Source organism: Ursus americanus, chromosome X, assembly GCF_024610735.1.
Source record: "Ursus americanus isolate L20-20 chromosome X, mUrsAme1.1.p, whole genome shotgun sequence".
Lineage (NCBI taxonomy): Eukaryota > Metazoa > Chordata > Mammalia > Carnivora > Ursidae > Ursus > Ursus americanus.
The window spans coordinates 105611373-105637706 of NC_142164.1; the positions used below are offsets into that span (position 1 = coordinate 105611373).

The following is a 26334-nucleotide window of genomic DNA, read 5'->3' on the forward strand; positions in this document are numbered from 1 at the left end:
TTGAGACGGATGTTGTGCCATAAATACTCAGCACTTGGAAAAGTCAGGGTTTTTTTGGTGATTATCTTTTCCCCCCACCTGGAAATAAATTTGAAGACACATTCTTGAAATGGACTTTTAAAAAAATCTTTTTTTTTTCATGGGATATTTTTGGTTCTATATATGGATTCAGACACATTTTTGGTAAGCTTGACAGTCAACAAGTTCATTTTGACCTTTAAAATGCTGTTCTTTGAAATTAGCTAAGACTAGATGCGGCTATGCCTGAGTCCATTTTATTTTAAACTGGTCGATCACAGTGACATTATTCTTTAACATTAATGTGGAAAGCTTAGAATTCTAAGCCTAACTGCCTTTCTAAGTGCTCTGAAATTTAAGTAACACTTTACCTGTTCATATCATCGAGATGCTCAGCAGCAAAATAAAAGCTTTTGATTTTAGGATGACAGGCTTTGAATGCACTGCAAAAGGAAACAAAGTACACTTGCTTTATTTCAAATTGGGAAATAAGTTAGAACCAAATAATTTTATGGGTAGAATTACCTCAATATCTAATCTGAGTTCACATATATAATACTTCTGCCATGATGACAGAAATCAGTAAAAAATTCAATTTTCTGCCCACAAAACTGCTTTCTTATTACCTCAATTTGAAAGCATTAGACAAGCAACCTGTAATTTAAAAGCTAGAAATTAAAAAAAAAAAAACCCTTCCTTTCTCTCCCTCTCCCCAAATAAAATCAACTTACTATTTCTTGCGGCATTCACTGGCTCTATCAATTTTAAATTCAGGCAGACTGATGAATCCTTCTGCTTTTTCATCCTAAAGAGGCAACACTTTTATTTAGGGTATTATACACAAGGGGTTGAAGCTGATAATACCAAATAACTATGCCTTAAAAATTTATACTAATAAATATGTTCATTTAATTTCTTAAATTTGACATTTTAGAGATGAGACTTCCTCTCTTGTTACATTCCATTCAGTTGAAGATATACTTTGAACATTTAGAATACTACAAATTAAGATACACGCAGAAATTTTGAAAAATCTTTCTTAGAATGAAGATAGAAAATTCTTTAAATTGTCAAAGTGAAACATGTTTTATAAGTAATTTTCTCACCAGAACGTATACGTACTTTTATAACATGTAAAATAACTTCAGTCCACATTCACCATTCACAGTTTTCTATAATTTTTAATGTTCAGATATAAAATACATCAAAATTTACTAATGCAATTCCTTTTCTGCTTCCAAAAAAGTCTTTTATCAAACCTGAATTAAACATGCTGTGTATTCAAGATTTTATAAATGAAATAGGTTAATTTGATTTCAAATATCTACCTTGGTATGAACGCTATAGTATATAAAAGTTATTTTTTACTTGGACAATTGAATGAAATCCATAAAATCCTCCTCTCTCTAATGTGGCAAGGAAAAACAAGATAGGAGAATTACCCAAAATCTGTGTCAGATACAAGTTATTCCAACTAGGCGAAGACTACCTTTGGCTAAATCCTTTCATTGTTGTTGTCCCTTTCATGGTCATGACCAAGCTCCTCAGACTTTTACTCCCCCAAACTTTGATCTGAGCTCTTATCAGTTTGATCTGGCTCTTTATATATCAAGTTCAAGTGAGATTACACCCCCACCTGCTATCTTAAAGAAAAAAATACAGATTCTCAATTCTTTTAGTATGTATGTATAAATGTAAAACTTAATAAAAACCTGGTGTTACTAACAGTGACTGAAATTTGTGTTATAAAAGAGAGTATTATAACTTTTTCAGTATTTTTCAATATTCGAGTACTTTTTTTTCTTCCAATCTTGGGGTAAACACAATAGTTTCAAATCTCTTTTTCTATTGACATCTGCTAGATCAACCTTGATATCTTTAACATAAAAATTCTAAATTTTGAACTATTTAAAATATTTTTGGAGTAGATATGATCTTACTATATAATGATGTCATGAGGGATTTTTAATTTCTCCTAAAAAATCACACCAAGTTATTCTTATAATGTATACTATGGAATTATTCATTCACTTCTCACAAGGTTAACATAGTAACAACTCTGACTGAAACTTAGCTACAGTTCAATAAAAAAGGGCCTCAGTTTTTTTTTTTATCGCTTACACTTTGAAACATAGAATATAATATAGCATACAGCAGACAAATCTAAAAGTGAACTTAAAGAGAAACGAAGACTATATTTTGATACTATTTGATTGGCAAACAAAAAGTATTTGATATATGTTAAATGAAAATATTGGTAAAGTTTTTTTTTATATCTAAAATAAGATACATTTAGTGAAATAGAAGACTTTTTAGGTAATTGTGTGATTGGCACAAATAATATCAAAAGTGCAGAAAATAACCAAATCTTACTATATAATATAGGCATTTATATTAAACAGCAAAATGTTACTTTAAGATTTTACAAATTAAATAAGAGGTCAATTTGAAAAAATATTACTAATAGTGTATTACTGAGTACTGCATGTATGCCAGGCATTGTTCTATGTGGGCTTTACATGAACTGATTCATTTCATCCGTATGATAGCCCAGTGAGCTAGGTACTATTATTACTCCCCCTTTTTGCAGATGAGGAAACTGATGCATAGTAACTCAGGTGGGTTAAGTCTATTCTCTTAACGATAACAAACACAACTCCTCTAGATATTTTATGCTATAATAATAAGAATAATTATGTTGTTAAATTATATTTCAAAAACTAATCTTCAAATGCAAATTGATGAATATCTTAACATAACAGTATTCCTGTAAGACTATTTAGCCAGCACACTATATTAAACCATGTCCATTTTTTGAGAAAACAAGTTAACAACAGAAATTATTACAAAAATCTTAATAAGGTGAACCGATAGGTGGTTATGGCAAAAGAATGAAAATAATTGCAGAGTCAAAGAAATATCAACAAATAAGGTATACTCTTGCATATCTGTTGTGATAGGTGGTAGGTTATGATATAACTACTCTGGATAAAGATCTGTTTACTGCAAATGAAACAGGAAACCATAAGAACACTTTAAATATACTATATACACTCTCCTCGCCCCACCCTTAAATGGGCCAAATGAAATGAATACTTGCAGATTTCCCAAACTAGTCTTCCAGTTCACGTATTCTTTAAGAAAAACAAATTCATGTGCTCTTAATTTACTTAAATTATTAAAGAACTTCTTTTCCCCAAGAAAACAGAAAAAAATTTAAAACTTTGAGCAAAAATGAGACATTTAAAAATCTATTTCAAATTCCATGTATAATCCTTCTACTTAAGCTATTGCTAGAATTAGTTTGGTATTTTGAATTAGATACACAGAATTTTACCTGTGTTGTGTTTCAGATATGTTGCCACATTCGAATAATTGAGACAACTATCTTACCAGAACCCCCAAATGCAATCATTTTAAGAAGGCAGATTAAAAAATAGCTAGTGGAACTCTCCTGAAATAGCATTAAGGTAGTTATATGATTTTAAAATAAAAGTCCCCGAACAGTGATTCTTTGGGTTAAAGACAGAAAGTGGATGAGAAAACAAAATGTGCTTTGTCTTACCTCCTCATTAATATACCAATATAGGGATGCATCCTTTAGGACAAACCAATATTTCTTCCATTTCTGTGAAAAATAACTCTTTGCATCTTTCTTTTTCCAAAGCCAACCCTCACAGTCACCCCGGCCAAGATCTTTGCAAGAAATTCTTCTTTTGCTCTTGCCAGCTATAGGACCTAAAGGCAATAGTAGATAAAAATGTTCTTTAAATTTTATACAAGTGTGAAGGTAGAAGATTAATCTGTAGTTCATAAAGGTAAGTCTGGGTACTTAACAACCTTAAAAATTCTTATTTTTACATTGTATCAGAATAGAAAACTATGGAAATCTTTAATTCTTTTCCCCCCACCTAAGTGACATGCAATGGAATCAGAGGTGTGTAATCTCAGTCTCTAAACCAGTCGAGACCATTTATTGTAAAAGGTACCCATTCATCATAATTGACCTGAAAGAGAAGCTGGCCTTGGCAGCTCTTGCCAGGGGGCTGTAATCTTATAAACCACAATGGTCAAGAGAGGATGCATGAAGTATGCTGGTGATTATCACAGTGTAAACTAAGTAGCTACATATTTCGTTTCATTTCCTTTTCTTACCTTTGTTTTTCTTCTTTGATTTGTGCTGCAGTGAGGACTGCTGAAATGTCTGAAATCAAAGGAAGAGAAGAATGTTATTTGATACTCAGAGTGCCGTCCACAGTGCTGGCATGCTGCACAGAACTCTCGAGAGCTGAACAATGACTCTGAACCCAGGTCAGAGAAAGCACTTTGTTTTTCCAAAGACTCAAAACAAATTCATATATATAATCTCACTTGGCTTTCTAATCTCCCATGAAGTGGGAAAGGATATTATCATTGTCTTTCTTTTGTAGGCAGAGAAAGCAGGGCACAAAGCAGTGGTGAAACTCAGGGCTTATATATATATACACCATATATATACAGTACTACTTTTTACCTTTTTGAAATGGGTTTATTGTGCTTTCCCAGGCAATATCTCATTTCATTCTCACAAGGGCTTATGAAGTAGTCAGGGAAATACGACTCTCACTTGTTACTTTGAAGTTCATTCCCTTCCATAAGCTACCAGCACTTGAATGAGTATTTTCTTGTCACACCTACTTCTGTTACTAGGACTGGCAAGTAATCTTTGTGTAAGTGATGTCAGTACCTTGGCTCCTCAGTTCCTCATCTGCAATGATCTTTACTTCTCCTCTCCTCGGCTACCCATCCCCCTGACCAGGTTTGTTATCTTAAGCACGTGCAACTACTGCTTCTATTACTGATATTTTATGTGGCCCAATAGCTCCAACCCAGCCATTTTTAGAAAATCTTCATAGAGACATCCAATTCGTCGACCTTACCACACTTTTGTGCCTTTTTTCCTCACTCAGTTTTCATGAGACATCATTATAATCATTATGTTGAGCCATGCTCTCTCCATCATACTTGCCTGGCTAAACAACCATCTCAGCTAAACCCATCTGTCTGCACTATGCTAAGTACCAGAAAAGCTTAACGTCTTAAGAGAAAAACCCACAACTGTATTGACTGGTCTAGCTTTCAATGACTACAAATCACTGGGTCTAGTCAGGCAGTCTACTAAGCTACACCGTTGTTTACTGGTATAATGAGGTTAATTATGTTCACATGGTTAGCTAGCTAACAGGGTACAGAGATAGCATGTGTAATTTCAATTCACAGATACTCCTTCAAAATGAATTTTAGGTAACAAAGTCTTCTTTCTCTTTACAAAGGTATGCCTGTAAGGGGTAATTGGATTTTGCTTACATAAAATTCGCTGGTCTTGGTTTTATACAATACATTTGTATTCTGTGACGTACTTTCTTCTTTGGTATCTTTCTTCATAAAATAACATTCTACTTATATAGCAATTTTCTTGTTTTGTATATGGTTTACTTAATTCTCATGAATATGGTATTACGGATGGATACCAGTCCTGAGGATAAGGGTCAGATAATTTGCTGATATATGGTGTAACCCAGAAATAATCACCCTCAAAGCAGTGGAAACATGTCTGTACGTGGTGTGTGTGTGTGTGTGTTTATAAAACTTTGCGGGATTCAGAAATTCATAATCAATTTTGGAGAGAAAACAAAAGATAAAACCTGTTATGCTGTGTTGATTTTCTTGAGTGCACTTTATTTCAAAATAAGAGCTTAAGTAATAACTCAGGCTAGTGTGCTCAAATATAGGTAATTTACATATAGTTATTTTCCCTAAATTGTTGTCTGTAAAATTACTGATTGTTTTTTTTTCTTTTGTGTTTCCACAAGTACTAATTATAATCTTACAGTTCATTATTCTTAAAAATGAAAAAGATGGGGGTGGTTTGTTTTTAGGGAGCTACATGTATAACAGACAACTTGAAAGAATTGAGTTATATAAGGTGCCTCCTATGACTTTTGCATGCTATTCCTTAGATACTGGAGGTCTACTTTAAAATCTACACAAAAACATATTTTATGCTCTCCAGGCCTTCTTTTTAATAAGAGTATCTTTTCTTTCCCCATAGATGTGTTTTTATGCTGACTGTGATTGCAGAATATAATCAGTGTACATACTGTTGAAACTCAAGAACTCCTAGGCACACAATATAGATTTATCAAACATTCAAAGAAGCAAAGCCATAGATGTCTTTTGTAAATATTACAAATATTACAATGAAATTATCTTAAGAGAGATTTTATTATTTTTCTGTGTGACATGACATTTTCTAAAATAAAAAAATGAATTGAACTACAGTTGAGCCTTGAACAAGGTGGAGGGTTAGGGGCACCAACCCTATAACTTTTGACTCCCCCAAAGCTTAACTACTAATAGCCTACCGTTGACTGGAAGTCTTATCGATAATGTGAACAGTTGATTAACATATATTTTGTATGTAATATGTATTATGTACTATATACTTACAATAATACATTTTTCTTATTATTTTTCAGTATTTCTAGGTGATGTGGTTTGTCTGTGAGGTTTTTTTCAAATTGTCACAAATCTCTCAAATTTTTTCCAATATATTTATTGAAAAAAGAATCCACATATAAGTGGACCCATGCAGTTCACATATAACTGAATAAAACCCGTGTTGTTCAAGGGTCAACTGTATATGCTTTTGAAAGTAATAGGAAAAGCAATGAAAACTACAGTGAAGGAACTAGCTCTCTAAAGAGAGTTAATACAGCAGGCTTCAGGCTACTACCTCAGAGGGGCCTGCTTGCAAGGTTGGCTCTCAGCTACCATCTGGGAACTTGGATGGTAAACAGTTCCCTATACTGACATGAGCTTCACTAAGCAGCAAGAATGTTTTGCCCACCCAGGGACTAAACACCTGTTTTTCTTTGGGGAATCTAGAATTTTTGTACTTCCTAGACAGAGGATGTCTCTATGACCAATCCAATAAAAGCGTTTGGTGCTGAGTCTTTAATGGGCTTCCTTGGGCAGAGACACTATACACATGACTGCATTGTTGCTGCTTGGGTGAGAATGTATTCTACATGATCTGTCACAGGGAGAAAGCATAGGAGGCCTGCACATAGATGTCTCCAGATCCCATAGATGTCTTTTTTCCTTACTGCTCTGACTATACCTCCTTGCTGTGTCACTGCAGTAAATTTTAGCTGTGGGTAGAACTACATGCTGAGTCTTGTGAGTCTTTCTAGTGAATCAAAGAACACTGGGTAATCTTGGGGACCCCTGAAAAAGCCTCATATTCAAAAGAGTTCTTAAAACTTATATTAAAAATTGTTCATGGTTTTTATGTATAAATAAGCTCTTGACAATGAAGGTTTCCTCATGTCATCAGCAATGGGTGATTAAGCACTCCTGAGTTGCAAATTTACAATCCTGTGTAGTCTTTTCTAGAACTGATGGAATTCTTCATTCTGAATGACAAATATTTAATTGGTATCACTTTTTTTCAGTTTCTAATGATATCATGAAAAATGTCACATAATCAAGACATTAAGAACAGACCCATGACTATAATGGCTAACACAGCAGATCATATAAGGTGTTATGACTGAAAAAGAGGCCTGAAATGTTTGCTTTCATGATGATGAATTCTTTTCTCATAACAGTGAAAATTTACCATATATTTTATATTTGAATTTTTCTTATTAGCTTCAGATCATCCTTCTTCCAGGTTCATGCTCAAGTATATCCTTTAGAAGTTCTTTCATAACAGTCTGTGAGTAGCAAACTCTTCTAGATTTTTATGTTTAAAAATATAAAAATCCTTCACTCTCGAATACTAGCCTAGCTGCACATAGAAGACTGAGTTGAAAATCATTTTCCCTCAGCAATTTGAATATATTCCTTTATTTTCTTTTGACCTTTATTGCTACTCCGAAGACATCTGTGGCTATACTGTCATTTGTCACAAGTTGTCTTTAGTATCTCAGTAGATTTTAAAATATTTTTCTCTTTATCCCTGATATTCTGCAATTTTACCATAAAGTGTCTAGGTTATAATTTCTTTTAAATAATCCTATTTCACATTCATTGTATTGTCCTTGAAGGTATTATTTCTTTAATTCTGAACAATCTCAGGCATTATGTCTTCAAATGGTCTTCTTTAGCAGTCTCTTTCTTCCCTCTAGACATATGTTGACACCTCTCAATTTATCAACTTATCCTCTCATATTTCTGCAATGCTTTTTAGGTAAATTCATTCTGATGTCTTCTAGTTTCCTAATTCTCTCTCTTATTGCATCCAGTCTTAAGTTTATCCTATTTATAGAATGTTTATTTCACTGACTATATTTTACATATCCAGGATGTCTAGTTGGTATTGGCTCTTTTGAATATCCATTGCTTTTAATCATCCTATTATTATTTCAAAATTTAAGTGCTTTTGTGGATTTTCCATAATTTGTATTTAGTAAGGGAAGAATCACCCAAGTCCAAGTCATAGTTCTGGTCAGTGGCTGTTTTTTATTCAACCTCCCTACTCATGGGTGAGGAAGCTCTGCTTGCTTTCCCAGTTGGCTTCACTCAGTGAAGTCAATCCTCAGTTTCCTGATATGGCTGCAGTCCATTTGTTCCCTCATACCATTACAGTGGACTCCCAGGCATCTTTACTTCTTTCTGGACTCAGAGCCTACCAGGTATGTGGCTTTAGTTCCATTCATCACTGAGCAATTTTCTTCTTTTTTCTGGTCCTTGGAGACTAGATCTTACTTTTGACCATGATCAGAACCTTTTATGTGTTTGGAGTAGGGTAAGTGTGTGAGTGAGTGAGTGAGTGAGTGTGTGTGTGTGTGTGTGTGTGTGTATTTAAAGCATAAGCTCATAATGTTTATTGACCACCAAAAATAGATTCCTTTTGTAAGCATTTGAGATTAACTGCCTTGAAAATGTATTTTTACTTTATTTCCTAAATTATCATTTAATAAAATCTTTCTTTTGAAAAGATTTATTTATTTACTGAGAAAGAGAGAGAGAGAGCATGAGCAGAAGGAGGGGCAAAGGGAGAGAAATCCTCAAGGAGACTCCCTGCTGAGTGAGGAGCATGATGTGGGGCCCGATCCCAGGACCCTGCAATCATGACCTGAGCTGAAACCAAGAATCAAATGCTTAATCAGCTGAGCCACCTAGGTGCCCCTCAATAAAATATTTTAAATTCCCTCACTAATACTTTTTGCTTATTGTAGCGAGTGTCTGGGTGAAAGTTCTTAGAACTTTCTCCCTAAGAATGTCTACAAACTCTGATCTTTAGTAACGTATGACTTCATATTGTTAGCTAGGACTTCTTGACTGAGCTGCAGATTTCCTAACTCAATAGATTTAACGTGTACAAAACTGAGCTTCTGATACTCACCACCTGTCAACCAATCTGCTCCTTTCCTGGTCTTCTACACCTTAGTAAATAGCAATTCCATTCCCCCCACCCCCACAAGGGTTCCCATCCAGAATCTTGAGGTCAACCTTAACTCTTTTTTTACATCCCACAGCCAATCCACCAGCAAGCTATATCAGCTCTGTCTTAAATATTGGTTACAGTATGACTTTTTCTTACTACCTCTACTAGTAGCACCCTGGTCTGAGCTACCATCATCCCTTACCTGGATTACTGAAATATTTCCTCACTGTCTTCCCTGCCTCTGCTCTTACCTTCTCTATTTTCAACACAAGAGCCAGAGTGATCTTGTTAAAATATGATTTGAATCATCCCTCTACACAAAACTTTCAACTGGCTTCTCATCTCACCTTGAATTTGAATGCCGAAATCCTTGTAATGGCCTTGAAGGCCCTGTATGGCCCGGTCCCTTTGCCTCCTGCCCCTACCCTTGCTAACTTTGCTCCAGCCACACTTGCTGTAGCTAGAGCATGCCAAGTAGAGGCCCGTTTAGGGCCTTTACTCTTGATGTTCCCTTTGTCCGAGATGTTCTTTGCCCAGATGTTGTTGTGGCTTACTCCTTTAACTTCTTCAAATCATTACTCAAATGCTTCTTTTTTAGTAAATTCTTCCCAGGCTTCCTTATCTAAAATGGTTATTCTCATTGCCCTCGATACTTCCTATTTCCTTTCCCTGCTTTATTTCTCTCCTTAGCACTCAGCATTACTGAGAGTACTTATATTTTTTGTTTATTACCCAGTTTTCCCTCCAAATATAAATGGCACGAAAGAGGAGTTCTATTTTATGCACTGTTTCATCTTCTGCCTAGAACAGGGCCTAGTACAGAGGAAGTGCTCAATGAATACGGGTTGAGTGAATGGAAGTTGAGCAAACCATCAGCAAAGAGCATAGGATGTAGTCTTAATCAGGTGATTGTTTTAACTGAAGAAGTTCTTCAGCGGGGGAAATAAAAAAAACAGGTATCTCTTCTCCAGTAATCCACGTATAGGTCTGTTCTTTAGTAGGTTGTTTCTTTTCTTAGATAAGAAATATTTCTTTGTATCCACTCTCCTTTAGCATTACTTGTACCGAGACAGTCTTAGTGCACTTAATAGTTTAAATTTGAATTCAAGATGTGGCTGGCAAAAGGACATTAAATCTGTGTCAAAAGATATATATGCAAATAATTACATGATGAATTATGAATGGGTGTGTTGAAATCATAATTCTACCCATAAAAATAGAATGTGCTAAAATAAAAGGCCATTATGAAAGTATTGTTGATCCTCTACTTAACCATGGCGATGCATGCGATAGTATTCTGTTTGGCTATAAAAGATCCCTTTTTCAGACATTTGCCTGAAAAGACCATTTATCTTTCATTTTGTCCACAGATGTTCTGTTCAAACTCCATTCCCCCCTCTTTTGGATGAGGAAGTGTGGGGGAGGGTAATTTGGGTCATTCTTATCCTGAAACTTTCAGAAGCACTTATTTTAATTGTGGAAGAAAATGACAGTGTCTGTGTTACATTTTGAAAGCTCAGCTACTATTAAATTCTTCTCAAGTTGCAAATTGCCACACTTATGGAAAAATTTGCAATCAAAATACTCTCTTGTTGCAATATAGCAACTTCCTCTTACTGTAATTTTCTGCAAAGTTCCAACATTTCTGCACTGACTAGTCAAACCAATAGCTTATTTCTTATACATAAGAAAAGAAGGTGCTTAGCAGTTTGAAACACGTGGGATAAATGATAGCTACTTTCACATATTTAATTTTTAAATAAATAAATGTCTTTGAGATTTAAATATTTCACAAAGAAAAGTATTTTGCCTTACTTTCTCATTATTGCCTGCTGGCAGAAAAAAGGTCTAAATATGAGAAGGTGGGGTAAGATGCTAATGGGACTAAATATTAAATCAAGAACTCTTCCACTTACAAGAAATAAGAGCACAGAACTGAACAAGTGTGCTGTTTGTGGTAGCCTTGCCCATTCTGCTGCGTGAGAGAGCAACTGCGAAGTGGGTGGGACAGGGATGAGACACTGCATGCACACGGGGTGTCTGAGTACAGTGGCGTGACGTTGCTCTGGATTCAGTAAGTTTACTCTGACTTTATATTGACTGAAAATGCTTCCACAGGCACTCAAAAATAAGCGTGCTTTTCAAAATAATAAGTATGCTAATAAATTAGCAAAGAATAAAAAGGTAGTAATTGGGGGGTGGAATTTAGAGGTCAAACTCATTAGGTTGGGCAGAATCAATGTTTCATCAAAAGAATGTCATATGTATCAGATTCTAAAGGAAGGAAGTGATTGAATCTTATGCAGAATCCCATAAGGTGATTCCTCTTTTCCTATGGGGTGGTAAGGTAGGAAGAAGAGTGATTACTGGTGAGTGGTTGAAAAGGGTAACAAGAATCACCACCCTTGGGGGGTGCCTGGGTGGGTGGCTTGGTTGGAGAAGCGTCTGCCTTTGGCTCAGGTCATGATCCTGGGGTCCTGGGATGGAGCCCTGTGTCACGCACCCTGCTCAGCGGGGAGTCTGCTTCTCCCTCTGCCCCTCCCCTGCTCATGCTCTCTTTCTCTCTCTCTCTCTCTCAAATAAATGAATAAAATCTTAAAAAAAAAAAAAAAAGAATCACCACGCTTGCGAAATAGGGACTGTCATTCTTGGGTCACAATAATTATCATTTACTGAGGGCTTCTGTGTCAGGCATAACTTTACATCAGTTATTGATCTTAAACCTTACAATAAACCTCTAAAGTAGTTATCATTAACCCCATTTTAAAGAAGAGAAAATTGAGGCACAGAATGTGTAAACAGCTTGCTCAGGACCACACAGATAGTGGCAGAGTTAAAATTCAATCCCAGGTCTGTCAATCCCAAAACCTGTCCTAATCACTCTGTGCAATACTGCCTCCCAAATAAGTATTCTGTAGTCATAGTAACAATGTGAGAGTAAAGAAAAACTGCTTGTGACACGACGACTTCCACTTGTGAAAACCTCTCATGACATGTGATATAAGTACATTGCTATGTGGAAAGAAAGGATTCTATAAAACAGAGTGATACTAAGGATAACACTTTATTATTAATGGAGATAATTCAAACTGGAAACATTTTATCAATTTTTAATTTTCATGCTTTTGCCAATTTTATTTTAATTAGCAAGTTATATTGCTCTGTGGATTAAAATAAAGATTTGCAGGATTTTTCTTTTTTGGGGGGGTGACCATTAATCATATGCTTCATGAGAGGAGCTCTCGTGTTAACATTTTAATTTTGCAAATTAGATAGAAACTAAGGTACAGAAAGGTAATAAGGCTCAGCCACGTTAGACAAGGATGAGACTGCAATCACATTTTATTCAAACCTATTAACAGTGTTAATTGAACTCAGTGCAATTAAAAAACCCTATGTCAATACCGGTGAGGGAATCAGTGATCCAAATAAGGCGAGCCTGCCTCTCCACTAATTCTTTACACAGGAGAATTCTCTTGGAGCTGATTCATTGTGTTATGCAATTTTTCACCTGATACACTGCTGATTATTATGCAATGTCTTAAAATTACTTGGTTCACTTTCTCAAGCTGTGGTTTCTAACTACTGTATTAGTTTCTGTGAAGGCAGAAGCCATCTGCTTTAGCTCACCAGGCTATACTCAGCTCTTACCAAAGGACCTGATATAGAATTATCTGTTGCAAGCATGAATCAAACAGTTCCTGACCACCTGTGTGTGCAGGACACTGAGGCTTTGCATTATGGCATCTTGTATGCAATCTGTCAGCACCTCCTGTCCCCTCTCCCTTCAAATCATAGCCAGACTCCAACCCCTCCTGACCACCTCTACTTTAGAGCCCAAGGTTAAGCCACTATTATCTCTTACTGGAATCGACCAGATCCTACATTATCTCTCTGCTTCCACACTTAGCTCAGCCCCTTCAGTTTATTCTCAACACACAAGCTGGAGTGACATACTTCTCAAGCCCATGCTTCAGCAAGAATGGAATGCTTGGGACTACTGCAGCAACACTGGGGTAGGAATCAGGAGACCTGACTTCTAGTTCTTCATATTCTAGTCCATATTCCAGCCCTATGATTGTGGTCAAGTCACTGAACTACTCTTGACCTCTTTTCTTCATCTGCAACATCAGGGATTTAGACCAAATGCTCTGAGAATATCTCACAGATCACTAATTGTACATGATTCTGACTTTAAAATGAAGGGAAAAATGGCTAGTCACCAGTGTACATCCAATTACTGATGTTTTAGGAATTATGTATACCCACCATCAGTGTCAGTCTTAACACTTAATGCTAGATTATTCATTGAAAGGCGCTTAAGTTTACGTGTAAACTGCACCATGTATGGAAATAACTTATTGCCAGCCACATTAGATACAGCTATTTTTGGGTGCTTGACTAATGTGTACAATTAACATAGATTTTGTACGAGATAGAGGCAGAAAGTCTAAACAGGTGAAAAGCAGAACTAGGGCAGTTCCTGCTCCTGACACTTCTATTTGACAAACTGTTGACTTCTGGGTGTCAGAGAAATCGGGGTAGGCTTGCCCATCTTTTGTGACAAAGAAACGTTTATGACCAGGAAAAACAGGGAACCAGATTTTCCTTTTGAAGATTACTCAGTGACAAGGAAATAAATTATATGTAAAAGAAAATAGAGAAATAAATAATATAAAAATAATCATTTCCATGAGAAATGCACAAAACCTAAGAACCTCAAAAAGAGGCCACTGTATATGGCGTGATAATGCTGTCAGCAATGATATGACTGGATCAGAATTATTGAAAAATTTTCCCGGCTATTGACTTACTGGCTTTACTTAGAAGAATATGAAACTAACAGCTTTTTCCGGATACATTTATTTTTAGGTATGTTGCTGTGATATATTGTACAGATTTTCTCATCATGAAATTCTTGCCACGTCAGTGTAATTCATTCCAAGAATGCTAGCTTTTATCTAAATACCTTCATGGCTAAGAGTATGTTTATATCAAGCTTTTATTCTGAGATTTTTGCTTTTAGAGAGTAGACAAACTCTCTAAGACAACCACTTCAAATGTTTCTACATCTGTTAGTTTTGCTGCAGTTTTCTTGATCTGGAGATTTTTTTTCTTATCAGAAAATCTTTCAAAGGGAATACTGGATAAAAATAAGAGTTAAATTTAGACAGTTTTAAAAGTCATTTTATATGCAATTCATTTTATAATAAAATAATTGAGAAAGATAAATCATACTCTTCCTTCTCTTCCATTCTGAACTATCTAGTAGGACATGATTTTGAGACTAAGAAAGCAAAACCGTTTTTATCTAACAGAAGGGAAAAAAGGACTTGATGGGAAGTTTTTTTTTTTTTTAAATTCTGTGTTTGCAGCAGGAATCAAATCATCATTATGCTATCAATTTAGATGGCGTTTTCCAGAGTCCTCTCTGCAGTGCTATGCTCATCTTGTAAATGAGAAAACTGAGTAAGAGAAAGAAAGCAATTTATGCAAGCTCAGATATGAAAAATTAGATTTCTACAGGGCCTGATGTGTGCCGCTACTTCCCCAGAACTGGTTGCCTGAAATGCACCTAGATTAGGCTGGGCTTGTTCTCAGCCCGCTGGTGTGGACATTTTGGGAGGACGGTTGGAGGAAAGATACTAACAATATCGGTGCACTACCATAGTGCGAGACTGTATCACATACTCCATATATACTCTTATCACAGGAGGCAAAGCTCTTACCCAATTATAAAAACATATATGGGGGGCACAAAGGAGTAGAAAACACAGTAGCCTTAAAAATATTTTTATAGCAAACAAAGAAGTGGATTTCACATGGCTCTTTCTCATGGCAGTCGTCTAATAAAAAATGAGGATGTGATGCTAAAACACAACTATGTGAAGGAGTTCAGCAACTGGTTAAGGTAACATGGTCGAGGTGTTGGCCTTGTGGTACTCCTCCTCAGAGTAGGCAAAGGACTTCTTAAAGGGAGTGGTGAACGCACTGTATTAAGTAGAAACCTCTTTAGGTAAATTAGATGTGGTATCCTAATTACTGCTTCCATTAGTCAATCTCCTGACTGAAGGTAGATAAATGACAATTTGAAGTTATATTTTCCAATATATGCTTTGGAAAATTAAGTCAGTGGGCTGTAGGGATGATACCTTCATAGAGGTGGGCTGTACCTTGAGTCCGCTCCAGATTTATGGTAAGTTAGAATTTTGCACTTGACCACTGATTCTCACGCAGACTGTCACTAGAGAATTTGCAAAGCAGATTTTGCCTGGTAGGCACCTACAGTGGCCACAGAAAAGGAGACCTCAATGTGGTGGCTTCCTGCTGTGTCAACTTAGCAAAGCCGGAACTACGTGTCTCGGAATTCCCTTCTCTGTATGGTTCTAGCTAGGGCGGGCCACAAATCGATTTGCGAGCATTTCGGAGAACACAAGCGCAGCGGCAGCCCTGCTGCTCTGAAGGCTGGCGCAGGATGTCACTCACACACTTTGTCACTGTTCTGCTGCTTGTTGGTATGGCTCAGCAGCTGGGCCCACAACTTCAGCTCTTCCAAGTCCCGGACGAGGAGCCTGTGAATCTCCACGGCGTAAGGCACCAGCTTTATTGCTGAAGTTGGAGGCAGGCTTCCAGTTTGTGCTCATGGGTTCTAGTTTATCTTGCTCTCCCTGGCTTCACATCCAGATTTTCTTCACGACTGCTGCCTCTGCTGAGGCATCTTAACTAGCTCCTTAACTGAGTAGGATCTGGTCCTTTATTTATGTTACCTAGTGCTTCTTCTTCCCTGATTGGAGCCTAACTGATACACTCATTAATGCCCAAAGAGAACGTATGCTTTTGTCCTGGAAAGCTTTCTGATTTGCTCATCAGGAAGTAAATTCCCCTCCATGTAAATGAATTAATTTCTTTTCCATATGGCATTAAGAATAGTTACTTCGTGCCCAGAACAGTGGGAAAAAAACTTCATACACAATGTATGATTTAATTGTGAAACAACCAGGTTAGGTAAGTGTTATCCTCTTTTTAATGATGAGAAACAGATTCACAAATGTGTCTGGTTCATACAGCTGACTTCCAGCTCATGTTCTAGAAGTACAGCATTATTCTTGGCTGTCTGAATCTTAGAAAAGGCAATTCTCTTCTTTAATGCTGAGCCCTTTTACTCGGAGGTGGTTAGATATAAGAACCACTGCCTCAAGGCTGCTCCAAATTTATGACAACAAAAGAAAGTCTGAGAAAATAACTTAATCTCCTATTTCTTATAGCAGGAAAGTTTGCATCTAGCTAATTTAAAATTGTTTGCATATTAAGAAAAGGAACTGGAAACACTCATCTATTTCTCAACATTCCAGATGGTTTTGGGTTCAGGTCTATTAGGATCCTGTTCTTGGCCTAGCCTGATATTTGCAGAGGTATTAAAAAACAGATTTAGCAATATCATTTAGAACTGAGACTCTAGGTTGAGTTTGTGCACTTTGGCCCACTGCCAGTTGCTGTCTCAGCCAAAAGCCAACGAAGGGTCCATGGAGGCTGCAAACGATATAACACTGTTCTTGGAAAAGTTTTCTTCAAGAAAGTAGAATGTAACAGTAGTCATTAACTGTGCCCTCAACTTCATTCTCATATAAGATATGGGCCAAGAGACACAGACGTGGAATTTGTTAAGAGGAATCTTTGTATGACATTTGGGTATATATACCAAATCATTAGACCTGTATTGTGGAATCAGGGGGTGATAAAACCATCAAGGGGGTAATATATTTAGGATTTGGGTGAAGAAAATAAAGTGATACAGATTATGATTCTTCAGTCAGAAGAGGCTTTAAAGAGTTCTAGGGGTAAAATAGTTTTACCTGAAGTTTCACTAAATTTGAGATGCTTGATTAAATGAGTTATAGTGGTGAAATAATGTGGGTAAAACGATTATGGGAGCAAAAAAGGCCTACTGCCAACAGAATTTGAGGATATTTTTCTGAGGCTATACAGCTGGAAGACATAGGTCTACAACATGAGAGAACGGGACTTCTTTGCCCTCTCTGATCAAGGCAGGTATGCCCCCAAATATTGACCTTAACAAGCAAGCCAAAGACCTCTCATCACAATTTAGGTTTCACTTAATTTTTTCAAAGGCAACAAGGAATTTGTAATAAGATTCAAACTTAATAAATTTCAACTCAATAAATTCCTAATTCAATTCTTTTGAGTCCTGTGTTTCATGATGCCTCACTAATGAAGCCAGATTTTGTCTTTTGCTTCCTGGCAGCCATTATCTAACCGGGAACTAGCAGCATGAAACCCACATTTGTTCAAACATGAAACTGAAAAGACTGGCTTCAGTCTTAAGCAGGGTGTCTTAACAGTTTTTGATCGTGGCCCCGTAAGACACACCAACAGACCCCATGGTCCACTGGTCCCCACTTTATGACTATGTAAGTACTGTTGGATATGGATGATTCATAGTATCATTTTTAGAAAACCGTGAGTAATATGAACGACAACATGCTACACGGTAAAGCAAGCAACCTAAAACAAATGAAAACCCAAAGTGATGAAGTCTAACAATACTTTATAATGAAAAAGAAACAGCAACTGAAAACTACGGATAATTTAAAACAAATCCTAATGACATATCATTATAGCATTCCTCCCGAAAATGGTGGGAACCCAGACCATCTACACTTGTGCTTGTGCAGTAAGAGCATGACTGCACCATCAGTTGCATGGATACTAGGCTTTTTGGAGAAACAGTGAACTAGAATATTTGGTAAACTCTATTGATGCATTATTTTATGATTATTCAATTTATAACCTTTTAAAATCATGTGGTAGGTTATCAGTAAGCAATATCTAGTCACAGGTGAAAATGAAAGTCTGTGTCATTATGTGTCACCTGCCCATAAGAAACAAAGAAAGGACCTCCATTTCTGCATCAAGTCTCAGCCATTAGGAGCTCTTTGCCAAGGACAGCTGATATGTGGAGAATCACTGCTCTAGTAAAATGGTCCATGGGAAATGCTTTTCACGGTATGCAGGGCTTTACTGAATTTGACATTAACACTCTAGAAATAATCAAGTCATGCGCAGGAATCAGAGAGTACATACAAATACAAATACAATAATGTTTACAATGGATATCTAACATGTCTGCATGCACTCTGGTGAAGAGACACATCATGTCACACTGTACTATGGCTGTTGTCCAGGTGGGTAAAGTGAAAATGCAGAGAAAGTGGTAGTTATAAACAACTGTTGGGTCAGAGATGGCTTTTTAGCCACTAAAATTTAGTTTTATTTTAGTTTCATTGATCTTGAAACAATGCATCAAATAGGGTAGTGATTAGACAAACCAACATTTATGACTACAGATACCTTTAATTATAAATGTTTATATCCTGACAGTACAGCATACTTTGCATCATTGTGATAATAATAGCTCTTCACCAAATACTTATGGGTAGAAATGGCTTTATTCATCTACAAATGTGAATCAGACTGCTTGAACTCACATTTCAAGTCTGCTACTTTCTAGCTGTGGGACCACAAGTAAGTTAAACTCTGTGTTTCACTTCTACAAAATAGACATCATAATAGTAGCAACCTCACAAGGTCAATTTGAGGATTCAATGAGATAATGTATATAAAATTTTAGCATAGGAACTTAGTAAGCAATCAATAAATGTCAGCTACCATTAGTAGCAGCACTTACAATATTATTATTAGTTAATATATATTCCACAGCACTTAGATTGGGCTTTATAGATGGTTGACACTATTAGAACTGCTATACAGTTTCTATTAAATTATGTTATTTTTTTTGGAGGGGCGATATAGTATGCCAAGAGGCAGACTGCTAATGTTCAAATCCCAGCTCTACTCTTTACTATTTATTTAATCCATGTGCCTCAGCTTCCTAATCTATAAAATGGGGATAACACCAGCACCTTCTTCATAAGGCTGTTATGAGAATGAAATGAGTTAAAATTTGTAAATTACTTAAAAGAATGTCTGTTTCATAATGTTCATCTACTTGTAAAGTTAAAAAAAATGTCTTTTAATGGCTCTCCGCCTCCTTCTTTCAGGAGTTTTACCAAAAATACCTTCACAAGTTGATGAGGATGGCTAAAAGTATTTATTAGAAGTAAAACAACTGAAAGTTGGCCGTTATATCCTAAGTAACTAAGACAAATCACGTAAGTGTTGGAATGTTCTGAAAAGATTATCCAGATTTTTGAACACCTACTCTAAATCTGTTTTAAATAAGCCATCTGAAAGCACATTAATCAGTTTCTGAAAGTATACCTGCATGTTGCCTGGATCCATAATCAAATTTTACTTGTTTTGGCATCTCAGCATGTAGATTTAAAATAAGTTATTATTTTGTTTATGGTTTAGTTTATCAACTTTAATGTGAGAGCAAGTTGTCATATGTATATCTTATTAAGGAAAAAAAAAGACCTGAATCTAATCATTCTTTATCTAAAAAGTCTTTATCTTAAAGGCTTTTATCATTACATTTGAATTTCTGTCTCACTCCCTCTCCCTCTCTCCTCTCTCTCTCTCTCTCTCTCTCACACACACACTGCTGCCGGCCTTTTCTTCCTATGCTCTCAAGGTCAGATGACAGCTAACGACTCCTGCATTTTCAGACAGAGAATCAGTGAGTAGGTAAAATCAAGTTATACTCTTTTGAAAAATACCTTAACATGCTTGGCTGACAGGTATATTGTGACCTCCCTAATGAGATGGCAGTGATAGGAAGCAAGCACGAACGAGCTGGAACTGAAACTCTGAGCTGGAATAGAGGAGGTGGGCTGGGGACCAAGGGGGAGCTGATCCTGTTGCCCCAGCGGTACTTGTGAAGCAGGGAAGTCTTGTAAATCGCCCTGATGAAAGGTGCAAACTGGGACCTGCTTTGATAGGAAGCCCAACATGGTAAGTATAAGTTAACAGGCGCTTCCAATACTCTTTTGAATGGGTGGACAGCCAGAGGTAGGTTGCACATGGTGTGTCTTCTGTAGCAGTAAACCAGTAAGGGCAGGGTTCCAATTGTTGGAATGAAATGGAATATTAATCAATAAACCAAGGAAAAATTCAGTAATACGGACTAGATAAACACGACAGAAGATATTCAGAGTCCGAGGGCTCTCCCCAGGCACATGGGACACTGAGCTATGGTAGTAAGTTCCTGGCAATTTCCACTATGATTACACACCAACTGAAGGCCTGTTTGTGCTGGGCAGGATGTGGAGGTAGCTGTTTGCAGGATGAAGACGCCAACTGAGAGATCCGGAGAAAGGCAGTAAAGTTCCTGTCACATTCACTCACTTATTCATTTATTTGTCTCATATTTACTGAGCATTTATAAGATACTATACCTGTATTAGGTGTTGAAATATAGTGCTGAACAAAATGGAAAAACTTTCCTTTCTTGTCGTGAACATGGACATGCCCTCCCTACTATGTACAAGGGAGAAAGACACTAAGCAGATAATCACATAAATAAGTATATAATTACAAATCATAAAAAAGCTTTTGAAGAAAATATAGAGGGTGCTAAGAGACTTTAATAGGAGAAGCTGATTTAGCTTATAGGGTAGTGACCAGACAAAGCCCTTCTTTAATTTCAGGTTTAGATGGGAGTCAGCCAGGGGAAAAAAAGGGTAAAAGCATTTTCAGTATAGGGCATAGCATATTAACAAAGGAAAGAGGTAGCAAAGACTAGTGTATGATCAGAGTAGTCAGAACATAGTGAGTGATTTCCTTTTAAACAATTACAGGAAAAATACATATACTGGAATAACAAATATATGGAACTAATAAAAACCTATATTTTACAATACCACAAACTTCTCAATTTTCTTTATTATTATATACACATTTCTGCTATAATTGCTAAGAGGAAGGAGTCAAACAGTGAAATCAAACTGTATTTGCCTTGCTTTGTGTATTTTTATTGGGCTGCTTTCCAAAATAGACCAATGGGGATTATAATCTAAGACTGCTTATGGGGAACCTCCCTTTCCCTCCCCCACTCCACATACACAATACAGTTTTTTTTGATAAACTGTTTAAAGGGTATTTAACGTGGATATAATCCTGCTATTAAATTCAACTAAATTTTGCCTAAATGTGAACTCAGACCATTGGGAGATAGTATATCACAGCAGAGATAGCAACCTATGAAGTTCAGGACTCAACCTTCAGAGTCCTCTTCCACTAGTCCATTAAAAATGGCTGTGGTGAAGGGGGAATGAAGCATGAGAGACTATGGACTCTGAGAAACAAACTGAGGGCTTCAGAGGGGAGAGGGGGGAATGGGATAGACTGCTGATGGGTAGTAAGGACAGCACGTATTGCATGGTGCACTGGGTGTTATACGCAACTAATGAATCATGGAACTTTACATCAGAAACCAGGGATGTACTGTATGGTGACTAACATAATATAATAAAAAAAAACATTAAAAAAATGGCTGTGGTAACCAAAGGAATAATTGATAAGAATGATTAGTGGTTCATCATGAAGGTGATTAAATATTGATATTGATTTTGTGTTTCAGGACAATTTAACGTAAGGAAAAATCCTTTAATTCTTAAATAGGTGTACATAAACAGATTAAAAAACCAAGAATTCCTGTGAAATATAAGACACAATCATTTAAGCGTATGTTGTTTTGCCTCCAAGGTCCAGACAATTTTAACTACAATACTCCATAGTCTCAGCAATAGATCATGCCAAAGAACTACTTGTGCTTTATAACAACAGCAGATCTGTATGTTTTTCTGAACTTAATAAAAAATAGTAACACAGAACAAAAGAGAACTCTGGGTACAAGTCAATCCAGATACTGAAAATGTTCTTAAAATCAACAAATGAAGGCACATGTTTCTTAAAGTCAAGCTTTTTCCAAATTCGTGCAGTTAGTCATTAAAGCATAAATTCATTTGTGTAAGGAATGCCTACCATGCATAGGGAAGCAGGGTAGAGTGTGCAAAGACCACTCAGGTAGGTGATCTGGGTTCTCGTCCTTACTGTCACACTTTTCGCAGCACAGCTTTGGGTAAATCACCTAACCTTTCTGAGTTTGAGTTTTGTCATTTGCCAATGTGGTTGTTGTGAGGTTTGAAAGGCAACAAATGAGGAAGCCCCCTTGATAACTGTGAAGATAGTAAATAAGCACAAGGCTTATAACCTCCTCACGGGAACTTAGAGCCTAGTGAAAACCCTCTAACGTTTTCTCTTTTTGAACATTGGTTATAGGCATTTGAACATTGATTAGGCATGCACTTTGGGGCTAACAATTATTTAGCTTCTTTTAAAGCAGACAATAGAGTTAGAAAGTGTCAAGCCTCTACTCTGGGATTAGTGGGTCACTGTTACATGGGAGGACTACACCGCGCCCCGACAACTAACAATATTCCTTACTGTATGCTGTTCCTCTGTCAAAAGTTAGTTGGGATAAACATCACCTATCTGGGAAATACCTTCTTACAGACTCAGGTCACATAATAAAAGTAGGAGGCAAAAGTAGGCTGATTTCTTTCTTAGAAGAATCTTCTAGAAGTGAAGTTACTAGACTTGGTTCTTGATACATATAACTAAATAATGCCCTTCAGAAAAGTGGTAACAATTTATACTCCTCTACAATACTCAATCCTCAGGATATTCCTCATTACCAGTTTGATTCACCATTTACTATCTTCCATAAATTAATAACTCAAAATCCACAAGATTCATCTATTTTCCTTCCTCACACAGTATACTCCTGTCCAGATGTGCTTAATAGGATGGCAAAGGCTGAGTGTTTAAATGTGCCTTCAATGGCTTACTTCTCCTCTTAGGATAAATCCAAACTCCTTAATAGTTTACATGCTCTGGGTGAAGCAGCCTCTTCTTCCCTTTCCAGCCTCATCTTCCACTACCAACTTCCCTCTCGAACAGACCAGCTGTCTCTTATGTTTAGGTCTTTGTTTGGACAACATTACTTATGACCGGAACACCAGATTCTAGAGGGAGCTCAGTATTCAGGCAGAATTTCTGACTAGTGACAGCAAAAGTGGCCCCCTTCATACAGCTGAAAGTACTGATTTCAGACTGACTAGAAATGACTGTGGCAAATATAATCATTTGATTTGTCAGTCACTTAGGGGGGCAGGTTTTGATATGGGCGCTATCTCTTAGAGAGGAAGAGGCTTGGGGAGGGTAGAGAATGAGCACCTAGAAGCGCTAATGGCTCTCCTACTTCTGCCCAAATAAATGAAAATATTTTTCTACACTCTAGTTTTATGAGAGAGCTTTAGAATGAGTAAGCAGATGATTTAAAAGACTGGCTCAGAAAAGTAACTCAAGTAGAAGTTGTTAAATCTTTCACACCTTGTATACCTAGATGGTACACCTTTTACTGCATTGGCAGATTAAAAATTTTTGATACTCTGATCACCAAGCACGGTTGTCCAAATTGCTTTAAAACTTGCAATCCAAAGGCTCGTAGTAAGAAGGTATAGTTTCATTGGCACAACAAATTCCCTTTTAACTAAATGGCATACAATGGGTTGATTTTGTCAATCGAATGTTCTGGCTAACAGTATTCTCAGCCTCCACACTGTCACTGTCCTAGTTTCTCATCATCTGCCTGGCCTGGGCATAATGGCTCTGACTTTGGCCTCAGACCTGTTTCTCAGTACTCTGCAACCGAGAGATCCAACAGTCCATTTGAGTCCCCAGCTCAAACTTCTTCAGCCATTTCTTTTTTAAATCACTGCAAGAAAGAGCCCAAGTTCTTTATTATAAAACTCCTGACCTAAGTCCAGTCTACCTCTCTAGGCTCATCACTGCCCCCTCCCCACATTCTTTCCCTCGATTTTTAGCAAACCAGTCATTCTAAGCAACATGAAGTCCCTGGAACATACCATATTCTCACACATACACCAAAATATTGCTACTCATCTTTCACTCTTCCCCCAAATACTTCCCATTCTAAGCCTTTTCTCACTTAACCAGAAAGCTAAGGCCCTCCTTCTCCCACGTTCCTCCTATACTTCTTGCTCCTACTTATTACAACAATCAATTTATATTGGAATTCTTGGTGTGTTTTTCTCTCCATATAATAAAGTGCTATCTATGTATTCTCATTTTTACCTCGAGCACCATACTCCAAGTCTAGCACATAAGAGATGCTCAGGAATATATTAAAAATCCTATCTTTAATGTTAACTTTTATAGCTATCCAGTTACTGCTTATTATTATAGGTGATTAATCAGCTAATTATTATTCTCCATCAATTCTGAGCATATTATTGCATTAAAAAAATCGAACCTGCTACAACATATGAACTCATTGAATATATGACCTGAAGAACAAATCAATAAGCCATCAAAGTTTTTCAAAACATTTCTAAACTTAGGATCTTTTATGAAAATCTGGCAATAGGATAAAGACAAGCAATCTGGACTTTACCCAAAAGAGTCATTTGCCAAGCTCCCAATAGAAGCTATAGCACAGAGTCTTTGAAATTTTACTTACATGGTATAGTGTGGTCTCTGGCACAGGCGTGCCCATGATGTCCTGTCTCAGTGCATCCATTTGCAAACTAGGTAGCAGTGAATAGTGAGTCGGGCTATTACTCTTATCGCTCTTCTTTTTAGACTTCTTCCCTGTGTCTTTTTTGCTGTTTCTCTGAAACATGTATTCTTCTTGAGCAATTTTTTCATTGCTCATATATCGGAGTAGAGAGTTTTCTATATAAAAAGAGATAAATACACCAATATAAATATGCAAATATTCCAAATCTACCGCTCTTTCCTGATTGTGCTATTAGATTTCATTTCAGACGTGTAACTTGATTTAATTTATAAAATACTTATGTCGTGAAAATATAGAGCATCTTAATCATTTGGGATCATAGGGCAATAAGAAATAGCCTACAGATTATTTCTCCAAGTTTTATCTCTGGACCAACTATATGAGAATCGCTGCAAAACCTAAATCAGGAGTTTTGGGTGTGTGGCTCATAAAATTTTTAACATGTTCCCCCAGGGGGTTTCTGCTAAAAATCGATGACAAACACTGACCTATAATATAACAGACTAGGATCCGTGGAGAAGTTAAAGCCCACATTTTGAACCAAGAGTCAGGAAACTTAATTCATAGAATCTATGCTTAAACTGATAGCCAGCACTTAGAACTTCATAAGGCATTCCCCCCCCAAGATATCACTGTCATATGAAGTCCCAAAACAGTGATTCAGAAATAGCATATATGTCTTCCTTTTGATTTTTTTTCTTGATTAATTCAATAACAGAAATGAAGTTAGAAACTAAAGTTTGGAAAATGGAATGAAAACATAGATGTAAAGGAATCTGTCAATGTTCTTGTATTTACCAACATTTTCTGAAATGTTCACTCCATGAAATAGGTGTTAACTAGACTAATGAAGCAGATATTCATGCTTGCTTATCCCTGTATGGTAAATTCTGTACATTGGCTAGAAATAATAGACAAATGGGTTAAATATATTATGAAGGGAGATTAGTGAGCTGAGGTCCTACGAATAGTTTTTTGCTGTGTTTTATTTTTTATCTACAACTTTATGGCTCTCTATTTCAGAAAGCGGATGTAGCCCACCATATCCACAACTGGTTGAATCCCATTTAGTAGTGAGACTTTCAGTGACTCTCTTTACTGCTCACCTCAATAGCAGGATAAGTGAACATAAAAACTTACTTTTGGTAGATACTTCAAGTGTAGCCCACCCCCAAGTAAGAAGATAACCCTGAACAGCAAACAGAAGAGAAAAAAAAGCAAAGTGTTTTTTTTCCATTTCTATATGGTTTTCATTAGAGTCACTGGCCAAGTTTCCATTAGCTTTATTCATGTACAT

The 26334-nt window shown here is 36.6% G+C and overlaps 1 protein-coding gene and 1 long non-coding RNA gene across 9 annotated transcripts in view; one reads left to right on the forward strand and one right to left on the reverse strand.

Moving 5' to 3' along the window:
- Positions 1-26334, forward strand: part of LOC123797216 (uncharacterized) — a 210469-nt gene that overhangs the window by 58979 nt on the left and 125156 nt on the right. For 3 of the 4 annotated variants that reach the window (XR_006780901.2, XR_015723458.1, XR_015723459.1), the window contains exon 2: positions 4205-4329. This is a non-coding gene — a long non-coding RNA (uncharacterized LOC123797216). Of the gene's footprint in view, positions 1-4204; positions 4330-19533; positions 19645-20066; positions 20120-26334 lie in introns of all 4 variants that reach the window. The other variant, XR_015723457.1, reaches the window with a different exon arrangement.
- CNKSR2 (connector enhancer of kinase suppressor of Ras 2) overlaps positions 1-26334 on the reverse strand; it is a 255489-nt gene that overhangs the window by 53500 nt on the left and 175655 nt on the right. For all 5 annotated transcript variants that reach the window (XM_087860268.1, XM_087860267.1, XM_045804992.2 and 2 more), the window contains 5 exons: positions 24978-25192; positions 4174-4222; positions 3584-3756; positions 750-823; positions 390-461 (listed from right to left, as the gene is read on the reverse strand). In XM_087860268.1, the coding sequence (XP_087716394.1) occupies positions 390-461; positions 750-823; positions 3584-3756; positions 4174-4222; positions 24978-25192 (583 nt within the window). The remainder of the gene's footprint in view (positions 1-389; positions 462-749; positions 824-3583; positions 3757-4173; positions 4223-24977; positions 25193-26334) is intronic.